General features: G+C 35.3%; 5 protein-coding genes across 11 annotated transcripts; 1 reads left to right on the forward strand and 4 right to left on the reverse strand.

Annotated features, from left to right (window-relative positions):
• Window positions 1-3,163: 3,163 nt before the first annotated feature.
• On the reverse strand, window positions 3,164-6,475 carry LOC109177549. Of its 7 annotated transcripts, none has more exons than XM_019326937.1 (9): window positions 6,036-6,471; window positions 5,306-5,378; window positions 4,985-5,085; window positions 4,810-4,881; window positions 4,593-4,660; window positions 4,179-4,338; window positions 3,992-4,072; window positions 3,696-3,785; window positions 3,164-3,567 (listed from the first exon to the last, which is right to left on the reverse strand). In XM_019326937.1, exons 3-9 carry the CDS (start codon window positions 5,018-5,020, stop codon window positions 3,487-3,489), a joined length of 588 nt encoding a protein of 195 aa, XP_019182482.1. In that variant the 5' UTR covers window positions 5,021-5,085; window positions 5,306-5,378; window positions 6,036-6,471; the 3' UTR covers window positions 3,164-3,486. The 7 variants fall into 7 exon arrangements, with proteins under 7 accessions (XP_019182482.1, XP_019182481.1, XP_019182476.1 ...); XM_019326936.1 differs by lacking the exon at window positions 6,036-6,471 and adding an exon at window positions 5,173-5,214 and having other exon boundaries at window positions 5,306-5,455; XM_019326931.1 differs by having other exon boundaries at window positions 4,985-5,378; window positions 6,036-6,475.
• Window positions 6,476-8,797: 2,322 nt separating this feature from the next.
• LOC109177651 (eukaryotic translation initiation factor 3 subunit A-like) lies at window positions 8,798-9,505 on the reverse strand. Its single transcript, XM_019327065.1, has 2 exons — window positions 9,407-9,505; window positions 8,798-9,229 (listed from the first exon to the last, which is right to left on the reverse strand). Exons 1-2 carry the CDS (start codon window positions 9,455-9,457, stop codon window positions 8,900-8,902), a joined length of 381 nt encoding a protein of 126 aa, XP_019182610.1. The 5' UTR covers window positions 9,458-9,505; the 3' UTR covers window positions 8,798-8,899.
• A 941-nt stretch (window positions 9,506-10,446) lies between these two features.
• On the reverse strand, window positions 10,447-12,450 carry LOC109177949 (protein PIN-LIKES 2-like). The gene is made up of 2 exons (XM_019327461.1): window positions 12,195-12,450; window positions 10,447-12,001 (listed from the first exon to the last, which is right to left on the reverse strand). Exon 2 carries the CDS (start codon window positions 11,978-11,980, stop codon window positions 10,574-10,576), a length of 1,407 nt encoding a protein of 468 aa, XP_019183006.1. The 5' UTR covers window positions 11,981-12,001; window positions 12,195-12,450; the 3' UTR covers window positions 10,447-10,573.
• A 1,606-nt stretch (window positions 12,451-14,056) lies between these two features.
• LOC109177847 (putative E3 ubiquitin-protein ligase SINA-like 6) lies at window positions 14,057-16,430 on the forward strand. The gene is made up of 2 exons (XM_019327315.1): window positions 14,057-14,537; window positions 15,622-16,430. The coding sequence occupies exons 1-2, from the start codon at window positions 14,082-14,084 to the stop codon at window positions 16,270-16,272; spliced, it is 1,107 nt and encodes a 368-aa protein (XP_019182860.1). The 5' UTR covers window positions 14,057-14,081; the 3' UTR covers window positions 16,273-16,430.
• A 197-nt stretch (window positions 16,431-16,627) lies between these two features.
• On the reverse strand, window positions 16,628-18,066 carry LOC109177846 (E3 ubiquitin-protein ligase SINA-like 7). Its single transcript, XM_019327314.1, has 2 exons — window positions 17,566-18,066; window positions 16,628-17,438 (listed from the first exon to the last, which is right to left on the reverse strand). The coding sequence occupies exons 1-2, from the start codon at window positions 17,995-17,997 to the stop codon at window positions 16,746-16,748; spliced, it is 1,125 nt and encodes a 374-aa protein (XP_019182859.1). The 5' UTR covers window positions 17,998-18,066; the 3' UTR covers window positions 16,628-16,745.
• Between the last annotated feature and the right edge of the window lie 2,148 nt (window positions 18,067-20,214).

A 20,214-nucleotide genomic window follows, 5' to 3' on the forward strand; every position in this document is an offset into this window, starting at 1 on the left:
TAATCAAATCATAATCTTTATGTACGAATAGGGATCCAATTCAGACCTTCCAGCTTCCTTAAACCTTTTCCATACATGTTTCTAGTGGGATCTTAATCTTACCCTCACCTTTAAATGCAAAATCCCTCGTCCCAGGACCTCACACTCCGATTCACACAAAATCAACTTAAACTGCTAATCGAACTAAACATCCTACTTCTGAATTATTCAAAAAAAAAATGCAAATCGATCACTTATTTGATTAACTGAAAAGTTTTAGTAAAATTAAAATATTCTTAAAATTTATAAATAAAATTTTTGAATTCATATAGTTTCATACCACAAAATAATCATTATATTACATTAATATATGCATAACCTAATAGTATGATTTATTTTAAAAATCATATATATATCACACAAACAATTTGATTAAACGACACTTTTCGAACTAATATAAATTAACCGATAACTAAAAAAATTAAAAACCATTAACTGTTAATTGAATTCAATATTTTAGTTAAAAACGGTTAACCACAATGTGTTGAACTACGCACACATCTATTTATGATATAGAAGTGTTTACATCATCATTCCCAAATACTTTGTCGGATTGGGGTGTGGGGGCTCTTAAGGTTGAGATTCAACCTTTTGGAAAAACGATATAGAAGTGTTGTTAATAAGTTTTTTTAATCTATTTTGAGAAAATTAGACTTTTTGTCCCTAAATTTTAGGGTAATTGTAGAATTCTTTCTTAATTGTTGGTCGTGCTCACTTTTTGCTACAAAGCTATCATTGGTGTTGAATCATTCGTCCTTTTATTAACTTTTCGTGCTCACTTTTTATCCCTAAGGCCTAAGATATACTAACGTTGCAAATTTCGTCCCTAGTGTTTTTTCAGTAAAGGGACGAAAAACGCAACGTCAATGATAGCTTAGCGACAAAAATTAAGCACAACCAACAATTAGGAAAGAATTCTATAATTATCGTATAACTTAAGGACGAAAACTACAAATTTTATTCCATCTATTTTTGTACAAATATGTTATAGTTTGCATTATATTATACATTGTGTTTTTTTATTAAATCGGATCAATATAAATTTTTACTAATAAATTACATATTCAAGTTTCTTTAAATATTTTAGAATAGATATAAAAATATTATACTCGCAGGCTTAAGGCGGAACAGGACAGAATGACCTCTCTTAGGTCTGTATTTTGACGGGTTTTTTAGCCCGTCCCGCCATATGGCAGGCTTTGACGGGTTCTGTCCCTCCAATCCATTTTGACAATTCTAATTGATGGTTACTAGTAAGACTAATTCAATCCATTTGTCACCAGAAGATCAATGAGGACAAATGTTGTTGAATACTATATAGTATATAGTTGATAATTGCTGTCAAATAAAGAGAAATTAAATAATTAAAGCATAAAAAAGTAATGGGTTAAATTCATATAAAATATATAGATAAATAGATATGGACAAAACATGATTTATATGTTGTATGTTGGTTTGAAATTCAACTTCAAACCGCGTTATGTTGTTGTTGCCGCAGGCCGCAGCCTACTCGTTTTCAAGCATGCTCAACTTTTGTCTTCTCTAACCCTATCTTTCATCTTTAATTTGACTTCCAAAAAATATTGTGATGGATGAATATTAGTTTGTAATTTTAGACTTTAGTTTAAATTTATCTAAAGATATATGTTAAAGTAAACGATGTTAATGTCAATGAACATCAATATGGTAATATGTATCTATTTAATATGTTCTAGATTTATGTGCCACATATTTTTATTTTTAACATCAATAATCAAAACATTTATAAAACTTAAAACATAACTAATGACTAACTGACATGACATAAATAGTAAAAATAATCACTTTGGTGGCATCAACTCACCTTTATAATTGATGGATTAATTTCATTATCTATTTTACACACACACATATATATATATATTCCGCGATTTACCTCCTCCACCTATCTCTAATTATAGAAGCAGTGAGAGATCCTTATGCTTCAGGTTCAAACTTATAATAAAAGAAAGTTATTATGTAAACTTATTCTGATTGATTGAGATATTAGTGGTTGAGAAATTTTTAAAATTATTTAAAATTTTAATTTTAATAAATTAATATACTTCTCTTCCTATTTTTTTTTTTAACTTAAAACCTATTTTTATCTTTTTTTTTTTTTTTTACAAATAAAATTAACATATACAAAATTATAGAAGATTTAAAAAGTTATAATTGAAAAATCTTTCAAATAACATCCATTTTGATTTTTAAAAGTTTTTTAATAAACCTACGATTATATTAAGTTAAAATTGTATATATTGATTAAGTTACTACTACATTTTCACTAAGTCACTAGTCACTATTACAAAAATCGTGCATTGACACTAGCCGGTGGCCTAAAATTTCACCGTAATTGGTGTTCTAGGAATCTAGGCTTCCTAGGTGTCGATTAGGCCGCGGCAGACTAGGCAGTCATCTAGGCGACCTAGGCATCCGATTAGCTAGTGTTCTGTTTTTTTTTTTTTTTTTAAAGGGTTATTTCACTCAAAACGACATTATTTTGAACAAAATAATCCTAAATCGTTCAAATTGACTGCGAACTCAAAAAATGTTTTTAAAAGAAAAAATCAAAACAAAACAAAATCATCTACTCTAAATATTAATACTTTTTGAGTTGTGCCTTTGTCGAATTGTGCTTTGATTCTTTAAATCTTTATATAATTTACAATTCTAGATATTTTTAGGTTAATATTTAATATTTTAGTTTTTTTTTTAATGCTACTGACTCTATTACATATTAAAGTATTAAATAATTTATAATCATCAATTCTTAGAATTCTAGATGTTATATTGTTGCATGTGCTTCCTATATATTATTTATGGTTGCAGTAGGCGCTAAGCGCTAGTAGGACGGTAGAGTAGCGTCTAGGGCTCTAGGCAGCTAACTAAAAAAAACAGTGGGTGTATGTCATATATATATATATATATATATATATATATATATATATATATATTAGGAAGGACGACTTGGCCGAGTTAACTCAGCCGAATTCGACCGAGTTCACCGTTAATTCAGCTAAATTGGGCGCCTAGAGGGTAATTCGTCTTAGCTAGGGGCACCTAGCCCCTAGACCGATTTTTGCAACAGTGATATAATTTGCTTCAATCTACCAGTATATGCATTTCCTTAAAATACATGTCTTGTTACTTTGCTTTGATTTGCTTTCACCTAAACTTTTATGTATCAAAAGAGAGGAAAAAGATCATTCCATCGTAAAGTAGGGTCAAGCCCTCTTGGCTCTTTCTGAAACATTGAAGATCAAACAGCTAGCAAACAATCCGAGGATTATGAGGGGCATGAATTCTTAATACAATGAGATGATTTCTAGCTATACAATTTCTTACATGAAACAAGAACCAAAGAAGGTTAATAAGTCAATTAAGTCATGGCTCAATGGTCAAGTGTCTTGTTTGTGGTTGCAGTTGTCAATGAACATGTACGAGGTGTGGCGGATGCTGTTGTTCATTTCTTTCATCTGTCGTTGTAGTGTCGGTGTCACGAGCATCCTAAAACACACCAAAAAACGTACTATAAAGATCGATATTGAGTGACTAAAGGTGTGCACAAGAACCAGAACCAGCCTTATTAGTTAACAGACTCAAATTAAAAAGACCAATAGGCCGTTCTTGCTTACCTGACGTTGACGTAGTCTATGCCTAATTGCCTGAAAAGCCTTCACCGCGATGTATATTGGCGTCACAATTCCAATACTCAGCATCAGTAACTGCAAAACATGTCAATAAACTTCCACCCATAAGCGACTACGGTCCACGTTGTTTGGAACCCACCTCACACGTGAGGGGGCGTGTTGAGCCATTAATGTGCAATCCAACTATCAGCTTAAGCTTTTAGTTGAGAGGACCACATGCTTCAATTCCTTTTACTATTGGCATAAAATGTTGTTTTCAAAGACCAAAATGCAGAACTTACATCAAGCAATGCGACGGAGTGATCTCCCACGACAGTAATGATGATCGGAAGAGTATGACGAAACATCAGAAGCATTGTAAACTGCATATATACACAACACAACATAATACCATGTGTGAATTGAATCGAAGGATTCAAAACACTGCAGATGAACAAAATACTATGTGGAGGGGAAGAAAGAAAGTACAGTTATGGCAACTAATCGACAGTATATCAAGCTTCTGGGAGCATGGTCTGAGTACTCATCAAAATCTGGGTCCATAGAATTGCGGTTTGCAGAAAACATTGCTATGAATTCAGGATTGTTAAGGCCTTCCCTGGAAATCTCCCAATGTCCTCTGAAACCCCTGTTGAGGTAACCACAGGAATGATACCAATCAGCAAGAGACCGAAAACCTTTCAAAACAATTTTTTCAATCAGCTTTTTGAGAAATTCATTTTGTATGTAATCAGCTATCAGCTAACAGTTAATTTACAAACATTTTTTTACAATCAGCTAATGCTATCAACTAGTCAAACCCAATAACCCAATAAGCTAACAGCTATCAGCTAACAGCCATTTACTAAACACTCCCAATATGGGTATTATGCGTGTGTGTACCTCAAGTTCATTGGGATCCCACCGCAATGCAACAAAGTTGGTGGCACTGTATAACTCGGCTTGTATGGCTGCACACTCAAGTTCATACATACAAACACAAACTTAGACCAATCTTCTACAGAAGGGAATATAGCAAGTATTATATAACATAAAGGTGGAAACTTGGGGAAAAAATTGCTTAGGAAAAGAGTAAAATCAGGCCAAAGACAAGACCAACCTGGCAACAAATTTCACATACATTGTCACCCTTCTCATTACACCACTTCTGAACACATTCATAGTGGGCATACTGCATATATATCAAGCAAGATAGAAAAGATGACAGTAGAGATGATTCATGTGCCTAAATACAAGAAATATGGCATCCACTATAACAATGTCACACGTGTTACCTTTAGGCTTCCACGGCAAGAGCAGGGTATGTCCATTCTACAATCTTCATCTTCGTCGTGGCAAATCCTACACTGTACCAATTCTGCCGGTGATGATGATCCTACATTAATGTCCATCCTATGGGAATTAAAATCAGTACTCATATCTTCACCGGGGGACAACGAGGGATGCTGCAACGAGTTTTTACACTGGATAGCAGCTTCAAGGCTGGATTCAGTCAGCAACCGGTCTACCAGTAACACAAAATGGTCTCCCATTCTTCAAACCAATTGAGTAGAAAACAATGGTTTTCCAAAGGATTTTGGGAAAGAAAAACATACACTTATTATTGTCAACTCTCTGTCAAATAACTCCTTCAATGAATGCTCAAAAGTAACCCACAATTAACTCATCCTGCATCACCAACAGATGATATGTAAATCAACCATAGTTACAGAAATATCAACCACAATTAATGCAAAATCATATCATATAATAACTCAAACTTGATCATAGAGTACTAGAAAAGGAAAGCCTGCCAATGATTCAATGAATGAAGAGGTTTGAATCAAGTAGTTTAAATTGAGAAACTGTTTAAAACTTTTCCTTATGCGACTCTTAAACTAACAAAAGTGAAAGAAAAAGGGATTGGCATCTAGGAGCTATAGTATCCGATGACTTAAAGAACAAAACTTTACATCAGAATCACATAAAAGGATGAAAAAGCAGCAATACCCACACTTTTTCAAGGGACAAAAAATGCAAAAGAACCACAATTCTTTATGTCAACGAAAAAGGAAAATACAAGGGCAACCCAACCAAGGGTACAAGTTTAACTCCCAATGGGGACGGCTTTTTTGGTAGTCTTTTGCCAACTAAAGTCAAAATGCTAGATTTACCTAATGCATATCCCGGTAGTGACTTGCGAGTTTCCCTCGTAACCAAAAAACGAGGGAAATACGACAAAAAACAACGAATTGAAAGTTCAATGACCTGAAATTGGCACTGGAAACAAGGAAAGTTGGAAGAACTAATGAGAATGGGTGATAATTAAGGGGAGGGAAGACTTACAAGAAAGGCATTGGATTTGGGAAAAACACCATTGAAAGAAAAGGAATCTAGTGGAAGCCTAACCCAGGCACCCAGGCTTCTACTCTTTCTTCCTCATTCCTTCCTTCTTCTGTGCATTAAGTATCTACTCTCTTTCCTACCCAAAAATCAAACTCTAAAAACTTGGGGGTTTCCAACTTTTCTCAGAATGCACTCTCTGGGTTTCTGGATTAACAAATAATGCAAGAGATCTTTGCATGTCAGTTGTCACGTTTAATTTCCTTCTCTCCATTTTCTCCGCACGAAGAAACAGGGAGAGATTCTAACGGCAAGAAAGCCCCACTAGCTTTCCCCATTTTGGCGTTATTAGATTGAGTGAAAGTTTCTCTTCTTAGGAAATATTATTGCATGCATCTTTTGATGTTCATATGGCATTGCTATTTTTAATTATAATTTTTTTTTTTTAATAATTAGTTTTGCTTATTATGTCATCATTTTTAAATTATTATGTTTACAAATTTCTAATCAGAATTAATAATTAATAATAGTTAGTTATTTCAAAAGAAAAAGTTTGTTAATTGTGATGATGAAATTAAAGTTATGATAAATAATCTATTTAATTCACAAAGTGAAAAATATATATCTTTTTAATCACCATTCACCCGTTTGAACAATTGGTAAGAACTAACGATATAACTGTAAGTTTAAATCATACTCCGTAAAATAATTGACTAGTTTTTTTTTAAGTAAGAGTCAAACGAAGCAAATTTGATTTAGTTTGGGAATACGGACTGACCAACCGATCAAAACCTAACTAGATTAGTCTCGTTATGTGATATTTGGATACAAGTGTAGAATTTTATTTGTTTATTTTTATTTTTTTGGAAAGAGGTCGCTGTTATGGCTCAAAATTATCAGAACAAATATATAAACACCCATTAAAGATGATAGTGAAAGAAGTATTGATGGCAATGGATACAATTGTTGAGCCAATCCGAGTTTCCGAGTCTCTGACTTATGTAACAAAATTAAGCAAAGATTTGCAGAGCTGACGCTTGGGGCAGTAAATTCTAACATAGCAGCCTCTTTAATGTTCATCGATACAACCATAAATCCAGCGGTCACTTGATGAGTTGATGGGGGAGTGACAGGTGTATTGTCCACAAAAGGCGCAATCTCTCATTTTGAAATTTTCACATTTTGACCCGGCATGGGACATTCACATGTTGGCTCGACATGATTTGTAAATGTGGTAAATCACGATAATTTAATTGTTCATCAAGTGAAAAAATTACTGTCTGGTGTCCATAAAAAATCTACCACATTAGGTGCGATATCAACATTGTGAATGTTAAGGCTCGATTTTAGCGTCGTCTATAATTTATCATGTAAAAATCAATCAAACTACTCGTGCAGATAAAGTGACAAATTACTAGATGAACGAGGTTTAATTGAAGTTCTCTAATAATATATAGGGATAAAGTACAAATAAGCCACTGTACTATTTGGGAAAAACCAATTAAGCCATCGAACTCAAATAACCCCTAAATAAGCCATTGAACCTGGAAAAAAAGAGCAATTATCATTTTTAACAGGCTAACTCCATGTTTTTGCTGACTGAATTGCCAAATGTTTATTTTATTTACGTTTTTTTAATTATTATAATACACATACATAGTAATATATTTTAAAGTAATTATAATCAAAATAGTTTTGTTTTGTATAGATCTAATTTATTTATTTATTATTATTTTTAAAACAAAAGATCCAATGAAAAAATAAGAATAATAAATAAATCAAATCTCGACAAGACAAAACTATTTTGATTATAATTACTTTAAAATATAATACTATCTAAGTGGATAATATTAATAAAAATAATAATAATAAACGTAAATAAAATAAACATTTGGCAATCCAATTAGCAAAAACCTGGGTTAACCTGTAAAAAATGTTAATTGCTCTTTTTTCAGGATTCAATGGCTTATTTGCTCTTTTTTCCCAGATTCAGTGACTTATTTGAGGGTTATTTGAGTTCGATGGCTTAATCACTGTTTTTCAAATAGTTCAGTGACTTATTTTTACTTTATCCCTAATATATATATATGAGGGGGAGTGAGGAAAATTCTATGGGGTAGAAGAGATAAAAAGTGTCGGATACCAAAAATGGAATATGGTACTTTGTTTCATTTCCCACCGCCTTTCCAATACAATGAACTAATGCATAGGGATTTACACAAGTAATTTACTAAATTACCCTGTGTATTTAAATTTGAATATCATTACAGAAGTTGCTTAAGGAAGAAATTGGTGCTGCATGAATTAATTTGAAGAGTGTTAATTTAATTCGTAAATACGGAGTACTAATTAGATGTTATGTATATGATTTAAATACTAAGTTGGAAGACGATTTAAATTATAAAAAAAAATAAAATTAAAGAGTAATTTGTTATGGAGTATTAAAGAAAACTTGATACAACATTTCATAATATACTCTGTCCATCTATAATAATATACTTCGTATAAGATATTATAATAATATAATATTGTCAAGTACCTTGTGTTCAGATGGCATGTAGTGACCTCTCCAATGAGACCAAGACTCTTTGTACTTCATTAAGTTGAAAAAGTATGTTTGAACAGATACTACAATCTAATAGAGTTAGTAGCATTCAAAATAACAATAATATAATATTAATTTGTGTAAAATGTGACATACTAGTTATTATTATAATAATAATAATAATAACTGAGAGTATGGAAATTATAAAATTATTCTTCCTTTTCAATTTCCATTACCAGTAATACCTCTTTGTGCCATTTTTTGCCTCTCAGCAGCCCTTCTCATATTCTCCAACACTAAATCTTCGTGCGCCTGAAACCTCTCAAGACTCCTCCACGGCCCATCTTCGTTCTCTTCCCTCCAACGCGGCGGCATAGGCGGCGGCGCGTCTTTTAGCATTCATGGAAGCCAACTCCTCTTCCTGTTTCCTCTTATGATTCGCACGAAACTCTGCAATTTCCTCCCGCAGTTTCTTCCAGATGCGCTCTTCTTCTTCCTTTTCCGCTCTTTCCAGATCTGACATCATCTTCTCCCGCTTCGCATCATTCCTAAACTTCCGTTTCGTCGTCCGGTCACGTTTCGCTCGGAGCAGATCGTCAAACTGTTTTCTAGCCTTCCCATCCTTGAGAATTTCGTACGAGTCCTTCAGTTTCTGAAAGTTGATACGGGCGTTAGGATCGTTAGGTCTTTTATCAGGATGTAATTCCAAAGCTTTTATACGGTAGGCTTTAGTTATCTCTTTATCAGAAAGCTTGGCTCCTTCCTCGCCGGAGGGTAACCCTAAAATAGCATAATGATCGGAATTCATACTCGGAGACAGTTTCCCTACTGAGAATATTAGGATTGTATTGCTAAATATTGTTTGTACTCTCCTCCCCATGTATGGGTCTATTTATACGTATTTTCTACTAGCAACTCTACAAGGAAAAGAAATACTCCGTATCATATTAGGAAATAGGAATCCTTCTTACATTAGGAATAGGGAGTCCAATCCTACTACATTATGAATATATGAATAATAAACTTAATCCTTATTACATTATATGAATAATAATCTCAATCCTTTTATATATATATATATATATATATATATATATATATATATATATATATAGGTGTCCATATTAGTTTTGTTTTAATTGTCTTAATACAATCTTTCATATTATATAATTTATGTTTACTAATATAAAATATATGTATAAGTATTTAACAAAATATATAAATACATAAAAATAAAATAAAGAATTTAACAAAAAATAAACATAATGTGGCCAGAGTTCAGGGGAGTCGAAATAATATTGGTAATTTGTAATTCTTCCAAAAGGCTAAACCCCAATCTTAAGGATCCCCTACACCCCGACCAACGTAACTATGAAGGTTTTTTAACAATTTTTGTGTAATGAATTATATTTGAATATATGTATATATAATATAAAATTTTGAAGAATAAGATTATTGGACCAAAAAAAGAAAAACTTAAGTTGGGCTTTATATACATGTTGTTATAATGTTATTACATACATTCACTTATATAGTTATGTTGTTTCAGTATTCTAATACGTAATAAGTTATTGGTGGGTGTCGTTGATAATGCTACTATACCTTAGGTTTCTTGTCATACAATTTGCCAAGTGGACAGGGTTCCAAAACTGTCATAATTGTAAATATAAAGTTCAAAAATTATGAACACAAAGTTTTGTAATTGTAAATATATAGTTCAATAATTGTGAATATGAAGTTCAAAAATTATGAACATAGAGTCAGTAATTATGAACATAGAACCCTGTCCACCTTGCAAGTTAGACACGGTTCCACAGCATAACAATTGCAATTTGCTTAGGTGCAGATTATAGGTGAAGCAGTTTGACATTAGAAGCAGAAATATCATTAGATACAATGAAATACTAACTGTTTAGCTGTTAGCATATTATGGATTGAGTACAATTTAACATAGGTATATGCTAACAATAAAGAGGATCTAATTAATAAGCTGACCTTAAACATAAGAATACAGTAGTTTGAAGTAGATGATGACATAAATTGACAGAGAAAACAATGCCAAAACATGTTGCCAGAACAGAAGTGCTGAGGCTTCACTAACCGCGTAGCCTCTCAGCCTCGCCACAGCTCCCAACAAGATGGCGCTCGGGCTCGTGTACTGCAGCAAAAGCACGAACCTGTACATCTGATCTGCGGGGATCAGAATGCCAATTTTATCAGCCAAGGCGACCACCCCGATCCCCACTAAGGGTAGGATAAGAAGTCTTGCAATGATGATCCCAACCGTAGTTCTAATGCCGAGTCTAGACTCGTTTGGACCCTCGGCCAGCATTCCCCCGAGAATCAGCATAACCGAAGGCACCATTGCTTGTGCCATTATGTCTAAACTGTCTGTGATGAAGGACAAAGGCGCATCGTCCCCGTAAACGATGGATTTCAAGGAAGGAACCATTCCGACGATGAAGGCTAGTAGGGTTGCCAGTGTTGGGGGCTGAAGGACGTGCTGGATTGGGGTTCGTTCAGCGACAACTCTTATTTTCCTCACCACCCGTGGCTCTACCAAGCACCTAATCGACTCCACGGTGCTTGGAGCCGCTTCCAAATCATCCGAACATCGAATCGATTTTGGACTCCTTAAAGCTACTTCCCCCGGGAGCTCAAGTTCCTCTAGTGAACCTTGTGAAACGCCCGAGACACTCGCGAAAGTCCTTGCTATGAATGGCGTTTTGCAATGCTCGGTTTCTTTGTCTTCCATCCCAGGCCACTCCGCTTCCACGAGAAGCGGCCTACTCAGATCATTCACAGGCGGCAATTGTTCTTGAATCTCAACGCCATCCTCAACCACATCATAGTAGTCCACCGGGGGCTCCATCATGTGATAAACAAGAGTGTAAACCAGAACCACTGCAACCCACTGGGCAAAAGACACATATGACACCCCAGTGCTCTGGCAATCCGGACCGAAAAAATTGTCATCACTATGGCACACCGAACCCACAATCGCGAGAGGGAGATTGCCCGTGTTCCCAAAACCCGTGGCAATGACAGTGAACCTAAGGTATTCTGGTGGTGTCTTGCATATTTTTGCAACCAAATATCCCAATAAACAACCCATGGCAGTGCTAAGGACAACATTCACAGGTATGAACCACCAGTTTATAAAATTCTGGAGAGTAATTGTCTCCCCTAGGTTAATAAAGATGGTGCAGGGCAAGAACAAAGCAAATACAAGCTTGCTAAGCAGCCTGAAAGTGGATTTGGGAACAAGTTTTGTTTTTGGGTGTGCAAGAATCAGACCAATAACAGTCAAGCAAATTAGCTTCAACAATGGCAGAATAGCATCCAGTAGATATGCCCCATCGTTCTTCACCAAACCCGAAGTTCCAGCAAATAGCGATTCCATTTTATCACAACAAGATCAAACCTTTACCAAAATAATTGAACAGTGAGCTTCGATAATCCCCCAACAGAACAGTTTGGTAATAAAATTCCCAGAAATTTTTTCACAAACCCAGAATTTATTCAAGAATCGCAGCACATAGATAGAATAAGAATCCCATAGATTGCTATACACACACCCACACACACACACAGCATAAACTTCAGCAAATACTCACAGTTTCACGGAATCTATTGAAGCAAAGGTGAAGTTGAAGGAGCCAAATTGTGTTTAAAAGTTCTGTTTCTTCGTGAAAATATGGGCAGTGGCGGCGCCACGGCGGCGCGTCAGCGGGAGGGGGAAAAGCAAAATCCTCGGTAGTCCGTACGATGAAGATACGCTGAAGTATGTAGGAATAAATACAGAATACGACAATTTCTCTCACGTTAAACTCGCCCCCTTTTCCATGGCAAATTATATGGTGACCTAGTTACATAAGAATATATATATATATATAACAAATTGTAAAATATTTTATTATTGTAGGGTTAAGCGTCTCTTAGATTTATCAAAAGTCAAGTTTGTTACGTATATAAAGGCTTATATGTTTTCATTTGTAGGAAGATATCAATAAGAATATCTCTCTCCTGTCTTGATTCACAACAAAAATAATATTGTAATTACATAAAAATGACATCATCAACCCTAATTATATACACTTTTAATAATATATTTATGTGTTTATGGTATTAAGTTTATGTATTTATAATAGTGAATTTATATTGTGTTTGTGTTAAAAATCATGAAAATGTGCAAATTCCGTGTTTCATTCTCAAATCAAACATATTGAAATAGACTATAATTGTATTCGTGACAAAATAGCATCAAATGAGGTACAAGTAAACTACATCTCTACAAAAGAATGACCGACAAATATCTTCGTCAAGCCACTAACCACAACAAGGTTCAAGAACCTTAAGCTTGAGGTGACGTATTAAGAGTTTATATATGTATTTTTTAATACTATTAACTCTGTTATAATGTAGTATCGTTCATAACTATTTTCTTAGTTTATTAAAGCACAAAGAGACTCTGTATTCTAGTTACATTCCACTTCATTGTCACTCTCTATGTAGTATTGTAAATCTATCTTTTATTATCAGTATCCTCCTGATTAGAACTCTTTGTATCTTTATATAAATACATAAATCGAATTGTTCAATAATAAAATTCTTCTCAAAATTATTATTCTTATCATAATTTCTATCAACTAGATTAATGTTCTAGTATTATCCTTAAAACAATAATTTCTTAAATGGTTTATAGGGATGTTCAATTCTACATTTACTCCATAAAACTCTTCTTGAATATGCTATTAAATTAAATGGAACTTGTTTTCTAGTTTCTACCATGAAAAAGCTATAGGAGCCAACGTTGTTTTCAGGTTCTTGCGGGAGGGCATTTTCATCGGAAATACGTTGACCACATTCAATGTTCAATATGAAAAACAGACATTGAGTTTGCAATAATAATGAATTGAAATGTTAGATGATCTCAATATCATTTAATGTAACATACTATTTCAATGCCCCACATTATTATTATTATTATTATTATTATTATTATTATTATTATTATTATTATTATTATTATTATTATTAAATTGAATGTTAGAATATTGGGTTCCTAAAAATTGAGAGCTTTGTGTGGTCGTCTTGGCCAGACATGGCTAAGACCGGCCCTCTAGTAGATCTCTTCTTATTTTGGAAAAGTTGGTAGTCGCTAACGGCCATTATTAGCTCGGCTCGTAATTTCAGAAGGAATTAAAAATGATCTAGAGGAAAACGACGAATTAGATTCTTAGAATTTAAATCACGTTATTTATGTTTGAATTGTGATCTTAATTATAAAAAGATGATAATACCCTTACTAATTTAAGATAAGGGATGAATTTTAACATTAAAACAATAATTACATATGAGAATATGTAAGAATTAAATATGTAGATAAAAATTATCATTTTATTAATACTCGTAGAAACTAAAATTGGATTGCTCAATTGCTAAATCACAAGGTTGATTTAACTTCCGAGGCCGAGTGTATTCTTTACCCATAAAGATAAGATATGAAAAACTGCAGTAAAGCTAGTATCAAAGGCAGCGGCGCTGATAGCGTGAGCAGAAGAAGCGCAGCATATGCAAGAATGACTAAATTTTCCCTCTTTGAGGACGATTTGGGAGCCGGACCCAGTACTCGCAGCCCGTCTCTTTTGCCCACGCCCAAGAAACGCAGAACCGTTCCGTCTAAACCTTCTCCTGAACCTGAACCTGAAGAGATAGAAGCAGAAGACGAAGAGGAGGAGGAGGTGGAGGTGGAGGAAGGTGAAGCGGAAGAAGAAGAAGAAGAAGAGGACGATGAGGATGGGCGTGAGGAAATGGTGCCGGGATCCGATGACTTTACGGAGACGGATCGGGGTTCAGAGGATCAGAGTGGGAACGGATCGGTTTACGTTCAACTAACCGACCCGGATGTGTTGGATTGCCCTATCTGCTTCGATTCGCTTACCATTCCCGTATTTCAGGTCTCTGTACTTCTTTATCCTTCTCGATTGTGCTCATATATGTGTGTTTTTGCGTGAAAGATTGGAACCTTTTCTTCGCAATTTTGTTTGGAATATCTGGAGAAAAAAAACCCTAATTGTTAATTGAAGGAGAAAAAAACCCTAATTGTCGAACCTGTAGGCAGGGCTTGTTAATTCAAAAGGTTTGTTGAAGTATTAATATCCTTACGAACTGTTCTAATAGCAGGTAGTATCCACTTCTATGGATCCTTGATTGTCCTTGTGCCACTTCAAACCAGCTTAGGCTGAAATAGTCTTGATGCACCTAATGTAAAGACCCTAACTTTTTCGAGTAACGAGGAAACCTGCAGCCACTATTCGCGGGTACAGATGGGCTAAATCATGCGTTGTGGCCCTAGTCGTCAAAGGACCACAGGGAGCTAAACTAGCCTAGGTTGCACAAGAAGGCCAATAGGCCTCTCCGACTAACTTGGCTGGGTTACCCCTAAAGACCCTAACTTTGCACTAAGTGATGAGTGATGTGTGTATGTTAGGGCTCAGAAATTGTAAAATCTAATTTGACTAAGGTCGATGCAAGAAGCTTGCAAAATTGCCACAATGCCACTTAACATGATCAAAAACTTCTATTTGAAAACAGGCCAGGATGCAGGCAAGACTGGTCTCTCCTGAATCCTGATGAAATATTTAGGGTTCAATATATGGGTTAGCCTATATGCCATAGCTTATTTTTGTGTGATTTTTTAATTTTTTTTTGTACTTGTGTTTATTTGCTTTTAACGATTCCCTTTTATCATTTCACACTGGTAAGGGAGGACTGCATATGGGGTTGAGAGGGAATTCTGACAATATATGGGAGTGTCTTAGTGTGATAGTGTCAAATGCTATACAGTGAACTCATTCTGATGCTTTTTTAAGAAGCTTTATGCAGCTATACTACTTTATTTTAATTATTTGCAATCCATGATCAATTGATCTTACTCTGGCTGAATTTAAAGTGCTAATCTTTCATATGGTGACATGTCAAACTGCTTATATAGAATACATTTGGCTCACATCCGTTTTATCTTTCTGGATGATAATATAGTGTGAGAATGGCCACGTGGCATGTGCATCTTGCTGCATTCATATTAGCAACAAATGTCCATCTTGCGCTTGGCCAATTGGGTACAACCGCTGTCGGGCTCTTGAGAAGGTTCTCGAGTCTGTGAAAGTCCGATGCCCAAATGCAAAGTATGGCTGCAAGGAATCTCTCATTTATAGCAATCAAAATGAGCATCTGTCTACATGCATCTACGCTCCTTGTTCGTGCCCTCTCCAAAGTTGTAACTTTCTTGGCTTTTCGAGGGAAGTATATACCCACTTTAGCAGACATTCATCTTCAGCTAAATGCTTCATTTTCAATTCTCCTAAACTGCTCTCTGTCGAGAACCATCAGCGGTTCATATATCTTCAAGAGTTGACTACACGGACCATCTTTGTAGTCAACCATAACGATGAAAGCAGTCTTGGCAGTGCTATCAATATAATCTGCGTTGCACCCCAATCATCAAAGAGAAGTTTCTGTTACAAGCTAATAGTATGGGATGGCGATACGACTTTCGAACTGCAATCACTAGCAGAAAATGTCCCGGACTGGTCACCATTTACACCTATGAAGATATTTCTTGTGGTTCCAAGTGATATTACTGAGACTCGAGATCAGCTCATGTTGCAAGTTTGCATAAATGACAAATAAAACTCCAGGAGGCCAGTCTACATATGTACAGGGACAACTTTGGTATTTAGATAAACTGAACAAAGTTATTATATATTATGTGTAGAGGACTGGATTCTTTTAGTTTGTTAATGTAATTTAACTGATGTTGCTGGTCTTGCTTTATTTCTGATGCAGTTGATGTTGCTGGTCTTGCTTTATTTCTGATGCAGTTGTTATACCATGGACCAAGGTGGACCCTGGTCCTAAATTCTGTATTTTTAGTATTGGAATTATAAACATATAGAATATAAATTGTGTTTCTGAGTTTTGAGATTTTGTGACAACAATATAGGATCATTACAAAACAGCAACATCCGTTCAAATCCATTTACAATTTACAAACCAAAACTCCACCTACACACATGCACGCATATAATAATAGAGTTAAGTTCAGCAACACACCAAAAAACAAAACAAAAAAGAAACCCAGACATATATGTGTCCATGGAATCTCATGCTAAGTCCTTGATGCAAACTTCCAACTTGAGGTGATCCCATGAATCACTAATAACATTACCCGGAACAAGAAGAAATATCTTCAAAGCTGCAGATGGATCCCACTTTGGGATGTTCTCTGCCACGGCTTCCAGTTTGATAGACGTGGTCTTCTCCCCACTGCCACCCTTACAGCCACAGTTCTCTTCTTCACCCCTTGCAACAAGCTTATAAAGGAACCTCCTCTTCGAGGATCCAGGCGCAATGCAGATTACATTCACAGCACTACCAAGAGGATCCATATGATGGTTCACCACAAAGACCACCCCTCCAGTCTTCTCTTGAAGATATATGAACCTCTGGTTTTTCTTAAGAGAAATCTGTCTAGGAGAATTGAAAGTGATGCGTTTTGCTTGAACATGTCTGTTAGTGAAATGGGTATATACTTCCTTTGAAGAGCCCAGGAATTTACAAGCTCGATTTGGACATGAGCAAGGAGTGTGGATGCATGTAGGCTCGTGGTCTCTAAGCTTGTTGTATTTGATAGATTCCTCGCAGCCATAGGTGTTATTTGGGCATGGGACTTTCAGTGACTCCACAACCTTCTCTAGAGCTCGACAGCGGTTGAATCCGATTGGGGAAGCGCAAGATGGGCATTTGTTGATAAGTTTAATGCAGCAAGATGCACATGCAATGTGCCCATTCTCACACTACATTATTAACCAAAACAACAAAAAAAGAAAGGATATGAGCATATATAATCAAGAACGATATATAACAACTCGATCTGTGTGATACTTTCCAGCTAGAATTAGAAACTAAAGACTAGAGAGAGACCTGGAAGAGGGGGATGGTAAGCGACATGAAGCAAATTGGGCAATCTAACACATCTGGATCGATTAATGTCGCAGAAATGGATCCTTTCCCTTTTCCACTCATCACACCATTTGAAACCCCATCCACAATCCCTGCATCTTCGTTTTCCGGCACCATTTCTTCCTCTTCTTCTTCCTCCTCATTGTAGTCATCGTCTTCTTCTTCTTCTTCTGTCTCCTCCTCGTCTTCTTCGTGTTCTGCTTCAATCTCCTGATGGTGGGCAGGTTGGGGAGGGGATTTAGATGAAGTAGCGGTGGTTCTGGGTTTCTTGGGTGTTTCACGAAGGGAAAACCGAGTGGTTACTGCGATGCTTCTTTTGTTTAAGCTATTATTATTAGCTCTGCTGCTGCCTTTGATCGTAGCCTTAGTTGATGAGTTCTTCATATCTTTCATTTTTGGTTTCCTTACTTAGGCATGCAGCTTCAGAACTCGATCTCAAGTATGGAGAAGTACTTAGAGGCGTTTAATTTGGTTGAAACATTATATAGAACAATTAATTAAGAATCAAGAAATTAGTGCATGTGTTTAGTGAAATGTGGGGTTGACATCTGTAAATTGAAGTGGAGATTAAATGCCACCTGGTGTCCATGCATGTCTAGGTAATATGGAAAAGACGTGCATGGTGTAATAGGAGCTAGCGAGGAAGATAATGATGATGTATTCGAAACCGAATAGTACAGTTTTAGAATCACTTAGTAAATATTTTGTTGGGACAGGGATCAGGATCCCTGTCGAGGACAAAAGAAATGAAATGAGTTTGGTAAAATTGGGTAGGGGGAGCCATTTAGGTAAGTAGATGTGGTTTGGCGGGAGAGTTTGACACCTGGCAAGACACACGTATGGATGGGGTGACAGAGCTCTATGGTCTATGCATCTATCCATGATATGTAGGGATGACAATGGAGCAAGACGGGGCAGGGATTATACTCTCCATTCCTATTACCGGCATGGATTAATTCTCGTTCTCGGTCAACCCTTAGTCAATGTGTCAAATTAATGTAATTTTTTTAATAATCAAATAAAAAAATAAAACCTAAGTCATAATTTCAAAAATTAAACTGATTAAGTTTCTTGATTTCTCTACCAGGACTATGCGGTCTAATGGTACTTGGGTTGGACTTCCATTTGAAAGATTATGAGTTTGAGCCTCAGTGAAGGCGTTATTGGTTCTTTATGTTTCAGTCGGTTAAGAAAGTATATGAACAGAAGCCAGTAGCTTTCAAAAAAAAAATATCTACGTACCACAAGCCACTTGGTATAAGAAATATAAATTACTAAATACAAATACACAATTATGGTAACATTTAATTAAAATCTAAACGAAATCTAATTTATTTTTTATAGTACTCCAATATATAATGTCTACATAAATTATTATTCTTGGAGAATACGAAAAAATATTGTGTATGCATGTGTATGGTAATAATAATAATGAAAAAGATAACAAAAGTTATAACGACAATATAATGATATTTTATTGTTGTGCATGTGCATGGTAATATTTTGGTCAAAGTACCTATGAAGTCCATGTACTATAGTGTTTTGTTCAATTTAGTCCTTATATTTTTATTCTGTTTAATTTAATCCCTCTACTTAAAAAAAGTGATGAAACTAAGAACAATTGTTCAAATCTCATTAAGAACATGGTTATAATTATTTATTTTGGACATCTAATTTAATATATTGGTGGTAAAAATAATTAATTTTAAATATTTATGAAGTAATATATGAATAGGATTATAAATATCGTCAGCACCACGTAACCTGAGTTAACGGTAATATTAACACCGTTAACTATTGTTCTTAATTGCACCACTTTTAAAAGTACAAAGACTAAATTGAACAAAATAAAAGTATAAGAACTAAATTGAACAAAACATTATAGTACAGGGACACTGTAAGTAATTTAACATTATAAAAATTTATGTTCACAAACCAAACAAGTCGTATGTCAGTGTATTACATTTTATTTATGGTATAATGGAGCGTGATAGGCTACATGATAGTTTTAATTGGTGGAATAACGTGATTGGTGAGATGATATAATTGGTGGTCCCTAATATGACATATTTAGTGGATCTTGAACCTCCTTAAAGGTATAATTTATATTCCATAATTATATGATAATTACTATATGACTATTTTGACCTGATTAGTTATGTGAACTGAACCGCTAACTTATTTAGTTATTTTCGAGGTCTTCGCATCCATTTGGCCAAAATGGCTACGAACTACGAACTACTTATTATGCCATTTATGTAGGCCTGTGCATAACCCGCCCAACTCGCCCAATCCGACCGACCCGAACCCGACACACAAGAATGGATCGGAAACCGAACCCGATCAGGCAAAACCGAATCGAGGAGAAAAACGACGCCGGTTTAATTAGGTCGGGGAGGGGGGTATATTTTCCACCCGAACCCGTCCGATCACCCGAATTAGACTAAGCCTACGTATAATGCGACGTCGTGTAGTCTAAGTATATATAGAAGAAGTAGCGGAGAATTCGCAAACCCTAATCTCATTTGCGCAGCTCTTCTGTCTTCGCCTCTTCCCTTCTTCTAGAGAACTCTCTGACTTCTCTCTTCTCTCTACCCTAGTTCTCTCACA

This window comes from Ipomoea nil, unplaced genomic scaffold (genome assembly GCF_001879475.1).
Source record: "Ipomoea nil cultivar Tokyo-kokei standard unplaced genomic scaffold, Asagao_1.1 scaffold0805, whole genome shotgun sequence".
NCBI classification, from domain to species: Eukaryota; Viridiplantae; Streptophyta; class Magnoliopsida; order Solanales; family Convolvulaceae; genus Ipomoea; species Ipomoea nil.